Source organism: Nicotiana sylvestris, chromosome 2 (genome assembly GCF_000393655.2).
Source record: "Nicotiana sylvestris chromosome 2, ASM39365v2, whole genome shotgun sequence".
NCBI classification, from domain to species: Eukaryota; Viridiplantae; Streptophyta; class Magnoliopsida; order Solanales; family Solanaceae; genus Nicotiana; species Nicotiana sylvestris.
The window spans coordinates 180340932-180354896 of NC_091058.1; the positions used below are offsets into that span (position 1 = coordinate 180340932).

Below are 13965 nucleotides of genomic sequence, written 5' to 3' on the forward strand. Positions count from 1 at the left end.
CAGGATTTGAGGCATCACTATTGGTGGAGGCGGATGAAGAAAGATATAGTTGGGTTTGTAGCTCAGTGTCTCAACTGTCAGCAGGTGAAGTATGAGCACCAGAGACCGGGTGGGTTGCTTCAAAAGATAGAGATTCCATAGTGGAAGTGGGAGAGGATAACCATGGACTTCGTAGTTGGACTCCCACAGACTTGGAGAAAGTTCGATGCCATTTGGGTGATTTTGTATCGGCTGACCTAGTCCGTACACTTCATTCTTGTGTGTACTACCTATTCTTCGGAGCGGTTGGCAGAGATTTATATCCGGGAGATTGTTCGTCTGCATGGTATTCCAGTTTCCGTCATTTTAGATAGAGGTACTCAGTTCATGTCATGGTTTTGGAGGGCCTACAATATGAGTTGGGTACTCAGGTGGAGTTGAGTATAATATTTCACCCTCAGACGGATGGACAGTCCAAGCGCACTATTTAAATTCTTGAGGATATGCTATATGCGTACGTGATTGAGTTTGGAGGGTCTTGGGATCAGTTCTTGCCATTGGCGGAGTTTGCCTACAACAACAACTATCAGTCCAGCATTCAAATGGCACCATATGAGGCTTTATATGGTAGGTGGTGTAGATCCTTGGTAGGTTGGTTTGAGTAGGTTGAGGCTAGTTTATTGGGCACGGACTTGGTTCAAGATGTTTTGGAGAAGGTTAAGGTGATTCAGGATAGACTCCATACATCCCAGTCCAGACAGAAGAGTTACGCGGACCGGAAGGTTCGTGATGTTTCCTATATGGTTGGAGAGCAAGTTCTGCTTCAGATTTCACCTATGAAGGGCGTTTTGAGATTTGGGAAGAAAGGGAAGTTGAGTCCGAGGTTTGTTGGTCCTTTTAAGATATTGCGGCGTGTTGGGGAGGTTGTGTATGATCTTGCCTTACCTCCCAGCTTGGTAGGAGTTCATCCGGTATTTCATGTTTCGATGCTCCGGAGGTATCACGGTGATCTGTCGCACGTGTTGGATTTTAGCTCAGTCTAATTGGACAAGGATCTATCTTATGTTGAGGAGCCGGTGGCAATATTGGACAGGCAGGTTCGAAAGCTAAGGCCCAAGAACGATGCATCAGTGAAGGTTTAGTGGCGGGGTCAGTCGGTCGAGAAGGCGACCTAGAAAATCGAGCAGGATATGCGCAGTCGTTACCCTCATCTTTTAACTACTTCAGGTATGTCTCTATGCTCATTCGAGGACGAACAAATGTCTAAGTGTGGGAGGATATAATGGCCCGGCCGGTCGTTTTAAGAATTAACGCCCCGATCCCTTATTAACTGCTTTCCTCGTATTTGTTTCTGCTATTGTGAGTTGATGGGAGGATTTATTTGGAGTTTTTGGGACACTTAGTCCCTAAATGAGAGTATAAGTTTTAGAAATTGAATTGTAGTCTGAGCAGTGTGAATACGGCCTCAAAATGGAATTATGTTGGTTCTGTTAGCTCCGTTGGGTGATTTCGGGCATATGGGCATATTCGGATTGTATTTTGGAGGTCCGTAGCTTAATTAGGCTTGAAATGCCGAAAGTTGAATTTTTGAAGTTTCCGGTTCGATAGTGAGATTTTGATATCGGGGTCGGAATGGAATTCCAGAAGTTGGAGTAGCTCCATAGTGTTGAATGTGACGTGTGTGCAAATTTCCAGGTCATTCGGACGAGATTTGATAGACTTTTTTATCGAAAGCGTAATTTGAGAGTTTTTGAAGTTCTTAGGCTTGAATCCGATGTTAATTGGTTTATTCGATGTTGTTTGAGGTGTTCTGAAGATTTGTATAAGTTTGGATAGTGGTATATGACTTGTTCGTTCTTTTGGTTGAGGTCCCGGGGGCCTCGGGATGATTTCGGATGGTTAACGGGATGTTGGGCGTTGAGTTTGGTAGCTGAAGTTTTATGGTTGCTATCATAACCGCATCTGTGGTTGGGAGGTCGTAGGTGCGACTCCCGCAGATGCGGAAGCAAGCCGTAGAAGTGGCCAAGAGATGAGTCAGGCAGAGCTGCAGAAGCGGACATTTGGACGCATCTGCGATGGCGCAGGTGCGGGAGAGTGACCACAGGTGCGGTCCTAGACCTTTGAGTGAAAACTGCAGGTGCGGTGGGTTAGAGCGCAGAAGCGGGAAATGACCGCATGTGCGGAATCCCTGGGTCAGAAGGTATATATTTCACCCTTCGCGAATTTTGGCCATTTTTCTCAATATTTCATTTGGGGCGAAGCTTTTGGGAGCCATTTCAAGGGATATTTTCAGAGGGATTCATTGAGGTAAGGTCCTTGGTTCCTAAGCTCGTTATTATGGTGATTTTATCGTTCTAAGCATGAAATTTGAAGGAAAATCAATGGTAAATTGGGGGTTAGGGCTTGATTAATTGGAGAGTTTTGAGTGGTGATTTGAGGGACCATTTGAGGTCCTACTTTGGTACTTTTATTATGACTAAACTAATGAGAGTGTGAGGATTCCAAGTTGTAAATTTTACCCGATTCGGAGATGTGGGTCCGGGGGCGTTTTTGTCATTTTTCCTATTTTCATGTATTAGCTTAGAATTAATTAGTGGAATCAGTTACTTGAAGTTATATTTACATTATGCAATTGATTTGAATAGATTTGGACTATTTGGAGTTGAGTACTCGTGGCAAGAGCGTGGTTTCGGGTTGATTATTTGAGTCGGTTCGAGGTTAGTGGCTTGCCTAACCTTGTGTGGGGGAACTCCCTTTAGGATTTGGTATTGTTGATAATTGAAATTCCTTGTGCGTGAGGTGACGAGTGCGTACTTGTGCTAATTATTGAAAAATCCCGTTTTCATTAATTAACTATAATTGTGTTTCTTTTTTTTGTTATACTACTTGCAATTTAAGTCTACTGTTAGCTTAGGGAAGCATGTCTAATTGACTTAATTGCTTTATTTGCTCAAACTGCCTTATTTGGATTCTGTACAGCATGATAGGTTAGAAATACATGTATTACCTTGGTATGCAATTTGAATTGAATTGAGTGTTCTTCGTGTTGCTACTGTGTGTTTACTTTAGGACTACGGGACGGTATCCCGGGAGATCCCCCCTACATATTTACTTTGGGACTACGGATTTGTATTCCGGGAGATCCCCCTGCACTTTTATATTGGAACTACGTGACTGCACCCAGTAGATTCCCCCTGTACTAGATATTTATATTTGGGACTACGGATTGGTATTTCGGGAGATCCCCGTGCATTATGAGGTGGACTACAGGACGGCACCCGGGAGATCTACTGGATATTTATATTTGGGACTACAGGACAGTAACCTGGGAGATCCCCAGTTGTTATCTCTGTGTTGAGATGTATTCCTTTCTGTGATCATTTTGTCTCTGTTGGAGTTGTTGTTGTTCTTTCTATCATGTGTAACTTCTTACCATTGCACTTAATCATACTGTCTTATTCTATATTGTTATACCTTATTTTTCATTTAAACTCAGTAGGGCCCTGACCTTCCTCGTCACTACTCGATCGAGGTTAGGCTTGGAACTTACTAAGTACCGTTGTGGTGTACTCATGCCCTTTCTGCGCATGTTTTTCATGTGCAGATCCAGGTACTTCAACTCAACCCTACTACCCTTGAGGCAAGGCGATTCTCCAAAGACTTCAAGGTATATCTGCCACGTACGCAGACCAAGGAGTCCCTTTCCATTCTCCCTTATAGTATCAGCCCTTCTATATTTACTTTTGTTTAGATATTCCAAAGTTAGACACTTGTAGTTATCCAATAGCTTGTGATGTCATGAGATTCCGGATTTTGGAAAATGTTGTTTCAGTTCGAGAGTTTGTATTGTATATACCGAGTGGTATCTTAAACGCTTCATTATATTATTTCTGCAGTTTATGGCTAGATTTATTCTGTTATTTTCTATTTCCGCAATTTGTTAGGCTTACCTAATCATAGAGACTAGGTGCCGTCACGATAGTTCACGGAGGGCGAACTGGGGTCGTGACAACAACATTACCCTTCACGCTTTTAACCTCACAATCACTCAATCAATGATATCAATATGCAAACGAGGCATGGCAACACCCTTTTGGATCTTCACTCTTCCTCACCAAGCAACAACAACACAAATATCAAGTAAGGTAGGAAGCAACTACACTTCAATAAATGTTTTGAGTTCCACTCGTCATGAAAATCTTTACACAATCATAGCCAACAACCAATTACAAGTTTCACGTTCTCAACACCAAATATTAAAACAATTCAATATAATAAATACTTGAAAGCAACTAGTTAAAGATTAAGCGAGCTATCTAAGGCATGGAAGACATAGTAAATGAAATAATATGGTACAATTAAGGCGAATTCCACCCACATGCTTATCCCATAGTCAACGCATATGCTCTCATCACATTGCATATACGCCGCCACAACATATAGTTAACATAGCAAGTAGACTCGATTCTATCTTAATCCCCTCAAATCAAAGTTAACCACGACACTTACCTCTTTTCGCAACCAAATCAATAATCAACCACGGCTTTTCCTTTTCAACAAGCCTCCAAACCAACTGAATCTAGCCAATTATCATTCAAATAATTCAAAATACGCTTTAGAAACTACCAACGAATAAAAAAGGTTCAATTTAGATCATATTTGAAAAAGTCAACAAAAGTCAACCCTAGGCCCGCTTGGTCGAAATTCGAGATTCTGACCAAATTTCGATTACCCATTCACCCTCGAGCCCGGTTATGTTATTTGTTTTGAAATTCGACCTCAATTTGAGGTCCAAATCTCAATTTCACAAAATTTCTAAATTCTACTCAAAACCCCTAATTTCTACCTTGAAATTCATGGATTAGATATTAAAATTCAAGGAAAAGTAATGAGAATTGATTGAAACTAGTTAAAGTTTCCTACCAATGAATTTGGTAAGTCATGTTTTTCCCAAATTTTACCCAACTGCAGACGTGGTGGCAATTGCAAACCATTATTAGCAATTGTGAATTGCGAAACACTGATCGCAAAAGTGACCAGTGCAACAACTCACGGATGTTGCAATTGCGACTGTTCCTTCGTAATTGCGAAGAGTTCATCTATCGCAAATGCAAGTTAAGCTTCGCATATGCGAAGCTGCCTGTCCCGGGTCCAAGTCACAAATGCAACTCCAAGGTCGCAAATGTGACCACCCGCTGTTCGCATTTGCAAAGAATTCAGTCCCAGCCCCACATTCGCATTTGTAAGTTTGACATCGCAAATGTGAGGCCCGCAATTGCAATCAGGTCTTCGCAAATGCGAGACTTGCAACCTGAACACACCAGCTGTTGTGCATCAGCTGTTCTAAACTCAACCATAACACATCCGAAACTCACCCGAGCCGCTCGGGCTCCAATCCAAACATGCACACAAGTATAATAACATCCTATGAACTCGCTCGCTAACTCAAATAATCAAAATAACATCGATTATCAAGAATCGATCATCAAAACTCATAATTTCAACTTTGAAAATTATTTTCCCAACTTTTCACATAATGCGCTCGAGTCACCCGAGACCCCAACCAAATATCTGTATATCTAAAAACATCACACCAACCTACCGGAATAGTCAAAATATCGATTCGAGATCGTTTACCTCTATTGTTAACCGTGGTCAACTCTGAACTCATTTTAAGTCAAAAATCATGTTTCCTTCAAAATTTCACATAAAAGTTTCCCAAAAAACGATATCGACCATGCACGCAAGCCATAAAATACGAGCTATGTGAGGTCTTAGAGCTCAAAAATTAAGACTAGTGCTCTAACCGACCCATACAGTCGTCACATAAACTTAGTTGATAAATTCATACTTCTGACAAATTTTAAAAAGTTTAATTAAGTTGGATATTACAATTATTTTAAAATTCAAATATAATAGACACTTATTAAGTTTGTTTAAAGACTTTGAATTTTACTACAAAATTTTCACTTTTATTGTTATGGAATTTTGACCATTTTAATTTATTTATTTATTTTGTATAGGGACGTTTTTTTACGCACTTCAGTCAAAAAATATGAATAAATCCATAGTAATAACAAGTAGTATTGTAGTATTGAGTTAGCATCGAAATAGGAAACCTTGAACTTTGAGTTATCCCAATCAAATTTAAACACTTTAAGCCTTCATTGAAAGTCGTAAATTTAGGAAATTTTTTGAATTTGCTATTTATTTTAAAATATATCTGAGTGAAAAAAAAAATCACCAATTAAAATTTCTTAACATTTTATTATAAAAGAAGTAGCATTAAGTTTGAGTAGAAATAGAAGAAATTGAACTTTGAGATTAGCTTTTGCAGTGATTTGACATTGGCTCACTTTAAAACATTGCTATAGTGCAAATAATAATTTACGATAAACTTAGGAGTCCAAAGATCTGTTTAGCCGAGTTTAAATACATTGTTCAACTGTAATAAAGAATAAGTCATGATTAGATCATAATTCAAGTGTAAAAAGAAAATTATTTATATGAGTAAAAGTTTTTCCTATTTTACATTTTTTTTCTCTTAATTTTTGTTGATTTTTATTACTTGCAAAAACTCTAGGGTATGAGAAATTATGGTTCTTTCTTAACTCAAAATTATTTAATTCTAAGTCTTTATAATTTAGTTATTTGTGATGGCATATTGGTGCAACATTGGTCTATCTTTAGATTATAAATTGTCAGACATAGTTTTCTTACTTTTGTTTGAGTTACAAGTTTTATCATCTTTTAAAAGTTATAAGACATGATGCAACCTATTTCGTGCTCTAACTGACCAATAGTTTTAATCCTAATTTATTTAATTACATTTTCAATTGTAACTCAAACGCAATTTTGCATAATATTTATACAACTTTTAGAAACAGTTTAATCATTGGAGCTAAAGTGTGACGCGCATTTCCTAAGGCTAGTGGAACCTTAAAAATACTAATCGTGGTCATTTATCAATAATGTTGTCTTTGGTCAACTCTTCCAATATTAAGCCTCAATTTTGAGATGAAGTATTTCAAATCACTCCCGAACCTCTCGGTAACCAAACCACCTATCCCAACGTCATAAATCATGAAACTAACCTATGGAAAGTGTCAAATAGGAGAATGAAGTTCTAAAATTCAAAACGACTAGTTGGCTCACTACATGTATACTAGTGTGTGTGACACAAATGTCGTAGAGAAAATTTTAAACTTGAATTTTAACTACAAATTTTGACTTCAAATTAGTCCAATTAATTTTAATCTTTCTCAAATTTTATATATTGCCTCATCTATGTGTTTTCAATGAATTTCAATCATATTCATTGGAGGAAAAAAACTTTTTTTGCCTAGGTTTTTCTCCTTTTTCGAAAAAAAAAGTCATATGACATGAACATGTCATAAGTTGTAAACTTGGTAATAGATGAATAGATGATACAGTTCAAATGCCTGTCATACATAAGATAAAGGCAAAATAAATGCAGGAGGAAGAAAAGAGGTGTGAAACTGCATGTGGTGTTACATTTTTCTTCTTTTCGCTATGACATTCTTAAAGCAATATAATTCGGATAACAAGGTGTGACATCAATGTGATGAAGAAAAAGCATCATACCAAAGCCTCGATCATAAGTGAACGATGCTTCTGTTGTTGCAACGATACTAGAAGGAAAATGAGAAATAACACCATTCATACGAGTGCTTTTCTCTCTTCGAGACAACCAAAGGACAGCCCTCTCTATATTCCTATCTCGATCTAGAATCATATATCGCTCTGAAAAGTATTTTTATTGGTTGTAGTGTGGATGTTGGAGCAGCTCCTCTATATTGTGGATATGGAGGTGGAGGTGGGGGTGTCACTACCTGATAGTAGGGGTGTTCGTCGGTCGGTATGGTACAATATTTAGACATTTCTGTTCGGCATTTTCGGTATTCAATTTCTTAAAATGCTATATCAATATTATACCTAATTATATTCGGTATGACTTGCATTTTTTCCTTTCGGTTTCGATTTATTCGATCCGGTAACTTCGGTTTATTCGGTTCGAATATTGACTAATGCATAAAGCCATAGACTATAATATTTTTAAGTAAGATATGCACAAATACGAAAGTAAAAATATTTTAATATAATAAAAAAAATGGAAACTAAAAATGCTAAACCTGGAAGGGAGAAAGATTGAAATATAAGTAGGCAACCAAAAAAAAGGTGGAAAGGCAAGTATCATGGGGAAAAAAGGTGGTAAAGATTAAGGAGAACTATAAAAATAGAGGAAAGTAAAACTTGAATATTTATGATATAATGAATATCAAGTGCATTGTGTAATTTAGTATGTATTTCGGTGCAGTATCGGTATTTTAATGTATTATTTTGAATAACGAATACCAATATTTTTTAAAAACTTAAACCAAATACCAAAATATCGAATACCAAATATCAATTTTTTTTTATTTCGGTACGATAATTCAGTATTTACCAAATTATGCACGGTTCTACCTGATAGAGGCAGAAGCTCATAAAGGTTGTGGAAGATGCTATATTTCGCATCGTGATACTTCTTAAATTTTGCCTAGTTTTTTTTAGATGTTGCATATCATTAGTAATTTTCTGGTTGTTTTTTATTGGTTGGGACAAGAAGCTATACAGGCTAGTCAAGGTCAGAGAGAGGAAGGCCCATGATGTGGATCAAGTTAAGTATATCAAAGATGAAGAATGTAGAGTTTTGATGGAAGAGGCTCAGATTAGACGAAGATGGCCGACATATTTTCATAAACTCCTTAATGAATAGGGTTATATAGATATAGTGCTAGGTAACTTGGAGCACTCTGAGATGCGCCAGGATCTCGGGTATTGTTGGCGTATATGAGCAGAGGAGTTCAAGGGGCTATGCGTAATATGCACAGGGGTAGAGCTACTGGGCCAGATGAAATCCTGTGAAATTTTAGAAGAATGTGGGTAGGGTAGGTTTGGAGTGGCTCACTAGGCTGTTCAACGTCATTTTTAGGACGAGAAGATGCCTGATGAATGGAGGTGGAGTATGATGATTCCTCTGTATAAAAACAAGGGCAATATCCAAAGTTGTAATAATTATAGAGAGATTAAGCTGCTAAGCCATACGATGAAAGTTTGGGAGAGAGTGGTTGAAGTGAGGGTGAAGACCAATGTGTCCATTTCTGAGAACTAGTTCGGTTTCATGCCAGGGCATTCGACTATGGAAGCCATTCACATTGTGAGGAGATTGGTGGAGCGGTATGGAGAGATCAATAAGGACTTGCACATGGTATTCATTGACCTAGAGAAAGCATATGACAAAGTTCTGAGAGAGGTGCTCTGGCGATGTTTGGAAACTAAAGGGGTCCTAGTAGCCTACATTAGGGTGATTAAGGACATGTATGATGAAGCTCAGACTTGGGTTAGAGCAGCGAGAGGAGACTCGAAATACTTTCCGGTTATGATGGGGTTGCACCAGGGGTCAACTCTTAGTCCATTTCTATTTTCCTTGGCGATGGACGCTTTGACGAGACACATTTAAGGTGAGGTGCCATAGTGTATGTTATTTGTTGATGACATAGTTTTAACTAATGAGACGCGGGGTGGTATTAACGATAGATTGGAGGTTTGGAGACAGACCCTAAAGTCTAAGGGTTTCAAGTTGAGCAGGACCAAGACAAAATACTTGGAGTGAAAGTTCAATAACGGTACACAGGAAGGGGATATGGAGGTAAGGCTTGATACACAAATCATCCCCAAGAGAGGTAGCTTCAAGTATCTTGGATCTATAATAGAAGGTAACGGAAAGATTGATGAAGATATTATGCGTCGTATCAGAGCATGATGGATGAAGTGGAGTCTCGCTTTCGGTGTCTTGTGTGATAAGAATATGCCGCTAAGACTTAAAGGTAAGTTCTACAAGGTTATAGTTAGACTGACTATATTGTATGGAGCAGAGTGTTGGATGGTCAAGTACTCTCATGCCTAGAAGCTAAAAGTAGCCGAGATAATGATGTTGAGGTGGATGTGTGGGCATACCCAATTGGATAAGATTAGGAATGAAGTTATTCGGGAAAAGGTAGGAGTGGCCCTCTGTGGAGGATAAGATGCGGGAGGCGAGGTTGAGATGGTTCGGGCTTGTTAAGAGGAGAAGTATAGAAGTCCTAATTAGAAGGTACAAGCAGTTAGCCTCATGGGTAGCATGAGGGGTAGAAGTAGGCCTAAGAAGTCTTGGGGAGAGGTTATTAGGTGGGACATGGCACAACTGGAGCTGACTGAGGACATGGCCCTAGACAGGAGGGTGTGGAGGTCAAAGGTAGTCAAGCATTTCTCTTTGTCTTACTCAGTTCGCTAGCATTAGTGTTGGTATGATATCTTTTATTCATAGATTGCTATTACTACCTAGAGTTTGACTGCATTCTTGGATTCGATCTTATTTATCTTGCTGTTATTCCTACTTGTTGCAATTACCTTTTCTTTTTTTAGCCGTTTTCTAGCCGAGGGTCTATCGAAAATAGCCTCTCTGCCCTTCCAGGGGTAGGGGTAAGGCTGCATACATCTTACCATCCTCAGACCCCACTTGTGGGAAACTACTGAATTTGTTATTATTTTTGATAGGATGATTTAATGGCTAATTATTGATAAATAATGTCTATTTTTGGCTTATGTAACTGGTTTTCTCTTTATAAAAAGGTTATAAAAGATAATTGCCCACATAAATATTTTTCCTAATCTTCTCGGGGAAAACGTGCGTAAAATGGTTGTGTACACAAAGCCCAATCAGAAATTGAACCAAAAGGCAGTCCCATATGGCCCAAATCAGAATTGGGCTAAGAAGGGCTTGGACTTAGTATTTAAGGAGACATCGAAGCTTAAAAATTAGGGGTTTTAAGGTAGCTTTCACATCAGCGAAGCAGAAAGTGGCGGAGCTGTGAGGCTGCTGATTCAAATCGAAAGGCCACCAAAATGGTTCGTTTCTTTCTCCAGTTTATTCCTTGTTAAATTAGAAGATATTCTATTCTAGATCCACAACATATCCGTTTACATTTGTTAGATAAAATTAGTGTTACTTTTCATTAGAGTTTTGGTCGTTTTTTCTCATTATACTTGTTTTATCTAGTGTTATTGCGCCATTTATGGTTCGTTTGGTTCTCTGTATAAAGAAGGCATAATCTGCATTACTAATATAAATTTTGTATGACTAATACATCATTTGATTTCCACTATCAAACTATGCTTTACTAATACTACCACAACTTAACGCCGAAATATGTATGTTACTTTATGTTTCTCAAAACAGAGATAATCTATGTATTATCTTATGCCAATGGAATGTGGAATAGTACTACCTGGATAAGAGAACCTAAAATGATTAAAAAGATTCTTTAAAGCTAATCTTTCACTTTGAGTCGAGATCCCTACATGACAATTTTTTTTTTGGTATTTCACCGGACAACAATCTTTGTACAGTCAAACCTCTCTATAACAGTCTCGTTTGTTCCGAATATTTTTGAATGTTATAGCGAAGTGCTTTATAGAGAACATACATTATAACATAAAAATTAGTTCCGGAAAAGCTTGGCTTTTATAGTGAAGTGTTGTTATATAGGGATGCTATTATAGAGAGGTCTCACTGTATCTCGTAAAATATCATCTTCACTTAGAACTAATAATAAACAAAATACTTAAAGCTAACTTTTGACTTTGAATCTCAATCCGCAGATGAGAATTTTGGCAGTATAATCCACTCTATAACAATCTATATATTGTTAATATGCTGGTTTATCAAAATTTGTATTACAATCAATGCTTAACTATTTTGTGAACCAAATGAGCCCCTGCAGTTTATTGAGCAATTTATTATTTCTATATCTTGTAAATCATTTTCACTAAGTACAAATTTTGAGATAATTTTAATATCCTTGCATCTAAGGATGCAACTAATTCTATCTCGAATAACTGCATGAGATCTCTCCGACATTGATGGATTTTGAATTTTACAATTGGCTTCAGATGCTTGTCATTTTCTATTGGTAGTGGACTTAAATAGCTGGCCTGAACTCTTTGGAAATGTTGTACATGCAGTAGTGATATTGCCAATTGTAACTTTGTTTTTATATTCATGTACAGGCTAGAGGTTTGAAGAAACATTTGAAGAGGCTCAATGCCCCAAAGCATTGGATGCTTGACAAGCTTGGAGGAGCTTTTGTAAGACATCAATTATCATAGTAACCCGTGCATAATTTTTGATGTTTTCCTGCTTCTTTACTTGAAGAGTTGTCTCTTTTACTTCTGTAGGCTCCCAAGCCTTCGTCTGGTCCGCACAAATCAAGGGAGTGTTTGCCGTTGATCATTATCATGAGAAACAGGCTGAAGTATGCTCTGACATACGGTGAGGTCATTTCAATTTTAATGCAACGACTTGTTATGGTTGATGGGAAAGTTAGGACAGATAAGACTTACCCCGCTGGCTTTATGGGTAAGAGTACTTCCTTCATATTTGGTGTGGTTTTGCATCTTCGAGTAATACTGCAATGATTTGAACCTTCAAATCAAGAATGTTCAGTTTTCAAAGAACATTTTTCGTTAATGACCTTTTTTGTTGATGTTCTGTTTGTTTCCTCTGTGTTCTAGTTGGTTGAGTTCCTCAAGTTAGTAATGCCCATTCCTTTTGACATACAGATGTTGTTTCAATTCCTAAGACAAATGAGAACTTCCGCCTCATGTATGACACAAAGGGCCGATTTCGTCTTCACTCAGTTAGGGATGAGGAAGCCAAGGTTCACTTCTGATGCATTCTTGATTTTTGCACTATGGACTATGAGAAAAGTATCCTGCATCTTTTTGTACTCTGGAACAATTCATTTTCTGCTGATTGTTTCCATCTTGTAGGATTGTGCAATACTGCCTTGTTTGAGTAATTACTAATTTTCTTTTGGCTAATTTCAGTTTAAGCTGTGCAAGGTCCGATCTGTGCAGTTTGGACAGAAGGGTATTCCATACCTCAACACTTATGATGGAAGAACAATCCGCTACCCCGATCCTCTCATTAAGGCCAATGATACCATCAAGCTGGACTTAGAGAACAATAAGATTGTTGACTTCATCAAGTTTGATGTCGGAAATGTTGTCATGGTGACTGGTGGTAGAAACAGGGGGCGTGTTGGTGTTATTAAGAACAGGGAAAAGCATAAGGGTAGTTTCGAGACAGTTCACATTCAAGATGCCCAAGGTCATGAGTTTGCTACCCGCTTGGGTAACGTGTTCACTCTCGGAAAAGGTACTAAGCCATGGGTATCCCTCCCTAAAGGAAAAGGTATCAAGTTGTCCATCATTGAAGAGGCACGGAAGAGACTTGCTGCTCAATCAGCTACCACTGCTTAAAATGCGTGGTCGAGCTTTAGACTGATCAAACTTGTTTGCTGGTTGGAGCTAATGTTTATTTTTATTTTAGCAATACCAATTTTATTTGTACTACCCTACAAACATTTGTGTTCTAGGTTCTTTTGAACCTATAGCTTTTTGTTAGGATAAAAACGTTGAAGACTTTTAAAATGGTCAGGTATGTGCTTTTATGATTATTGAATTTGATGTAGATTTATCTTTCCTGTTTGACTCCGTCGATAAGAGCTCTTGGGAGTCATAACCCTGTTATCCCTAGCGTACCTTTGATCCTTTGAGCGAGAGCCCGTCCTCACGGTACTCTCGGATTGCTATGGTCCCTGCTAACATTTTTTCAGATCCCCCTACCAAGGACGCTTTCTGTTGCTGATACTGCTCTATTTTCTTGCTCCGGACTCCAGAGATTCGTAATCCTTGTCTTTTTGGAGGGTTCAAATCCTATTAATAACTGTAAGAGGTCGTTTGGTAGAGTGTGTTAGAGAAAATAATGCATGCATTAGCTTTGCGTATTAGTAATGCTTTGTTTGGTATGCTTTTTCAACCTATGTATAACTAATACAAGCATTAATTATACACTCTATTTGGTATTATCCTATGTATAGC

The 13965-nt window shown here is 38.1% G+C and overlaps 1 protein-coding gene across 1 annotated transcript; it reads left to right on the forward strand.

Moving 5' to 3' along the window:
• Nucleotides 1-10841: 10841 nt before the first annotated feature.
• Nucleotides 10842-13546, forward strand: LOC104215898 (small ribosomal subunit protein eS4-like). Its single transcript, XM_009765834.2, has 5 exons — nt 10842-10929; nt 12091-12168; nt 12259-12439; nt 12643-12740; nt 12910-13546. Exons 1-5 carry the CDS (start codon nt 10927-10929, stop codon nt 13342-13344), a joined length of 795 nt encoding a protein of 264 aa, XP_009764136.1. The 5' UTR covers nt 10842-10926; the 3' UTR covers nt 13345-13546.
• Nucleotides 13547-13965: the final 419 nt, after the last annotated feature.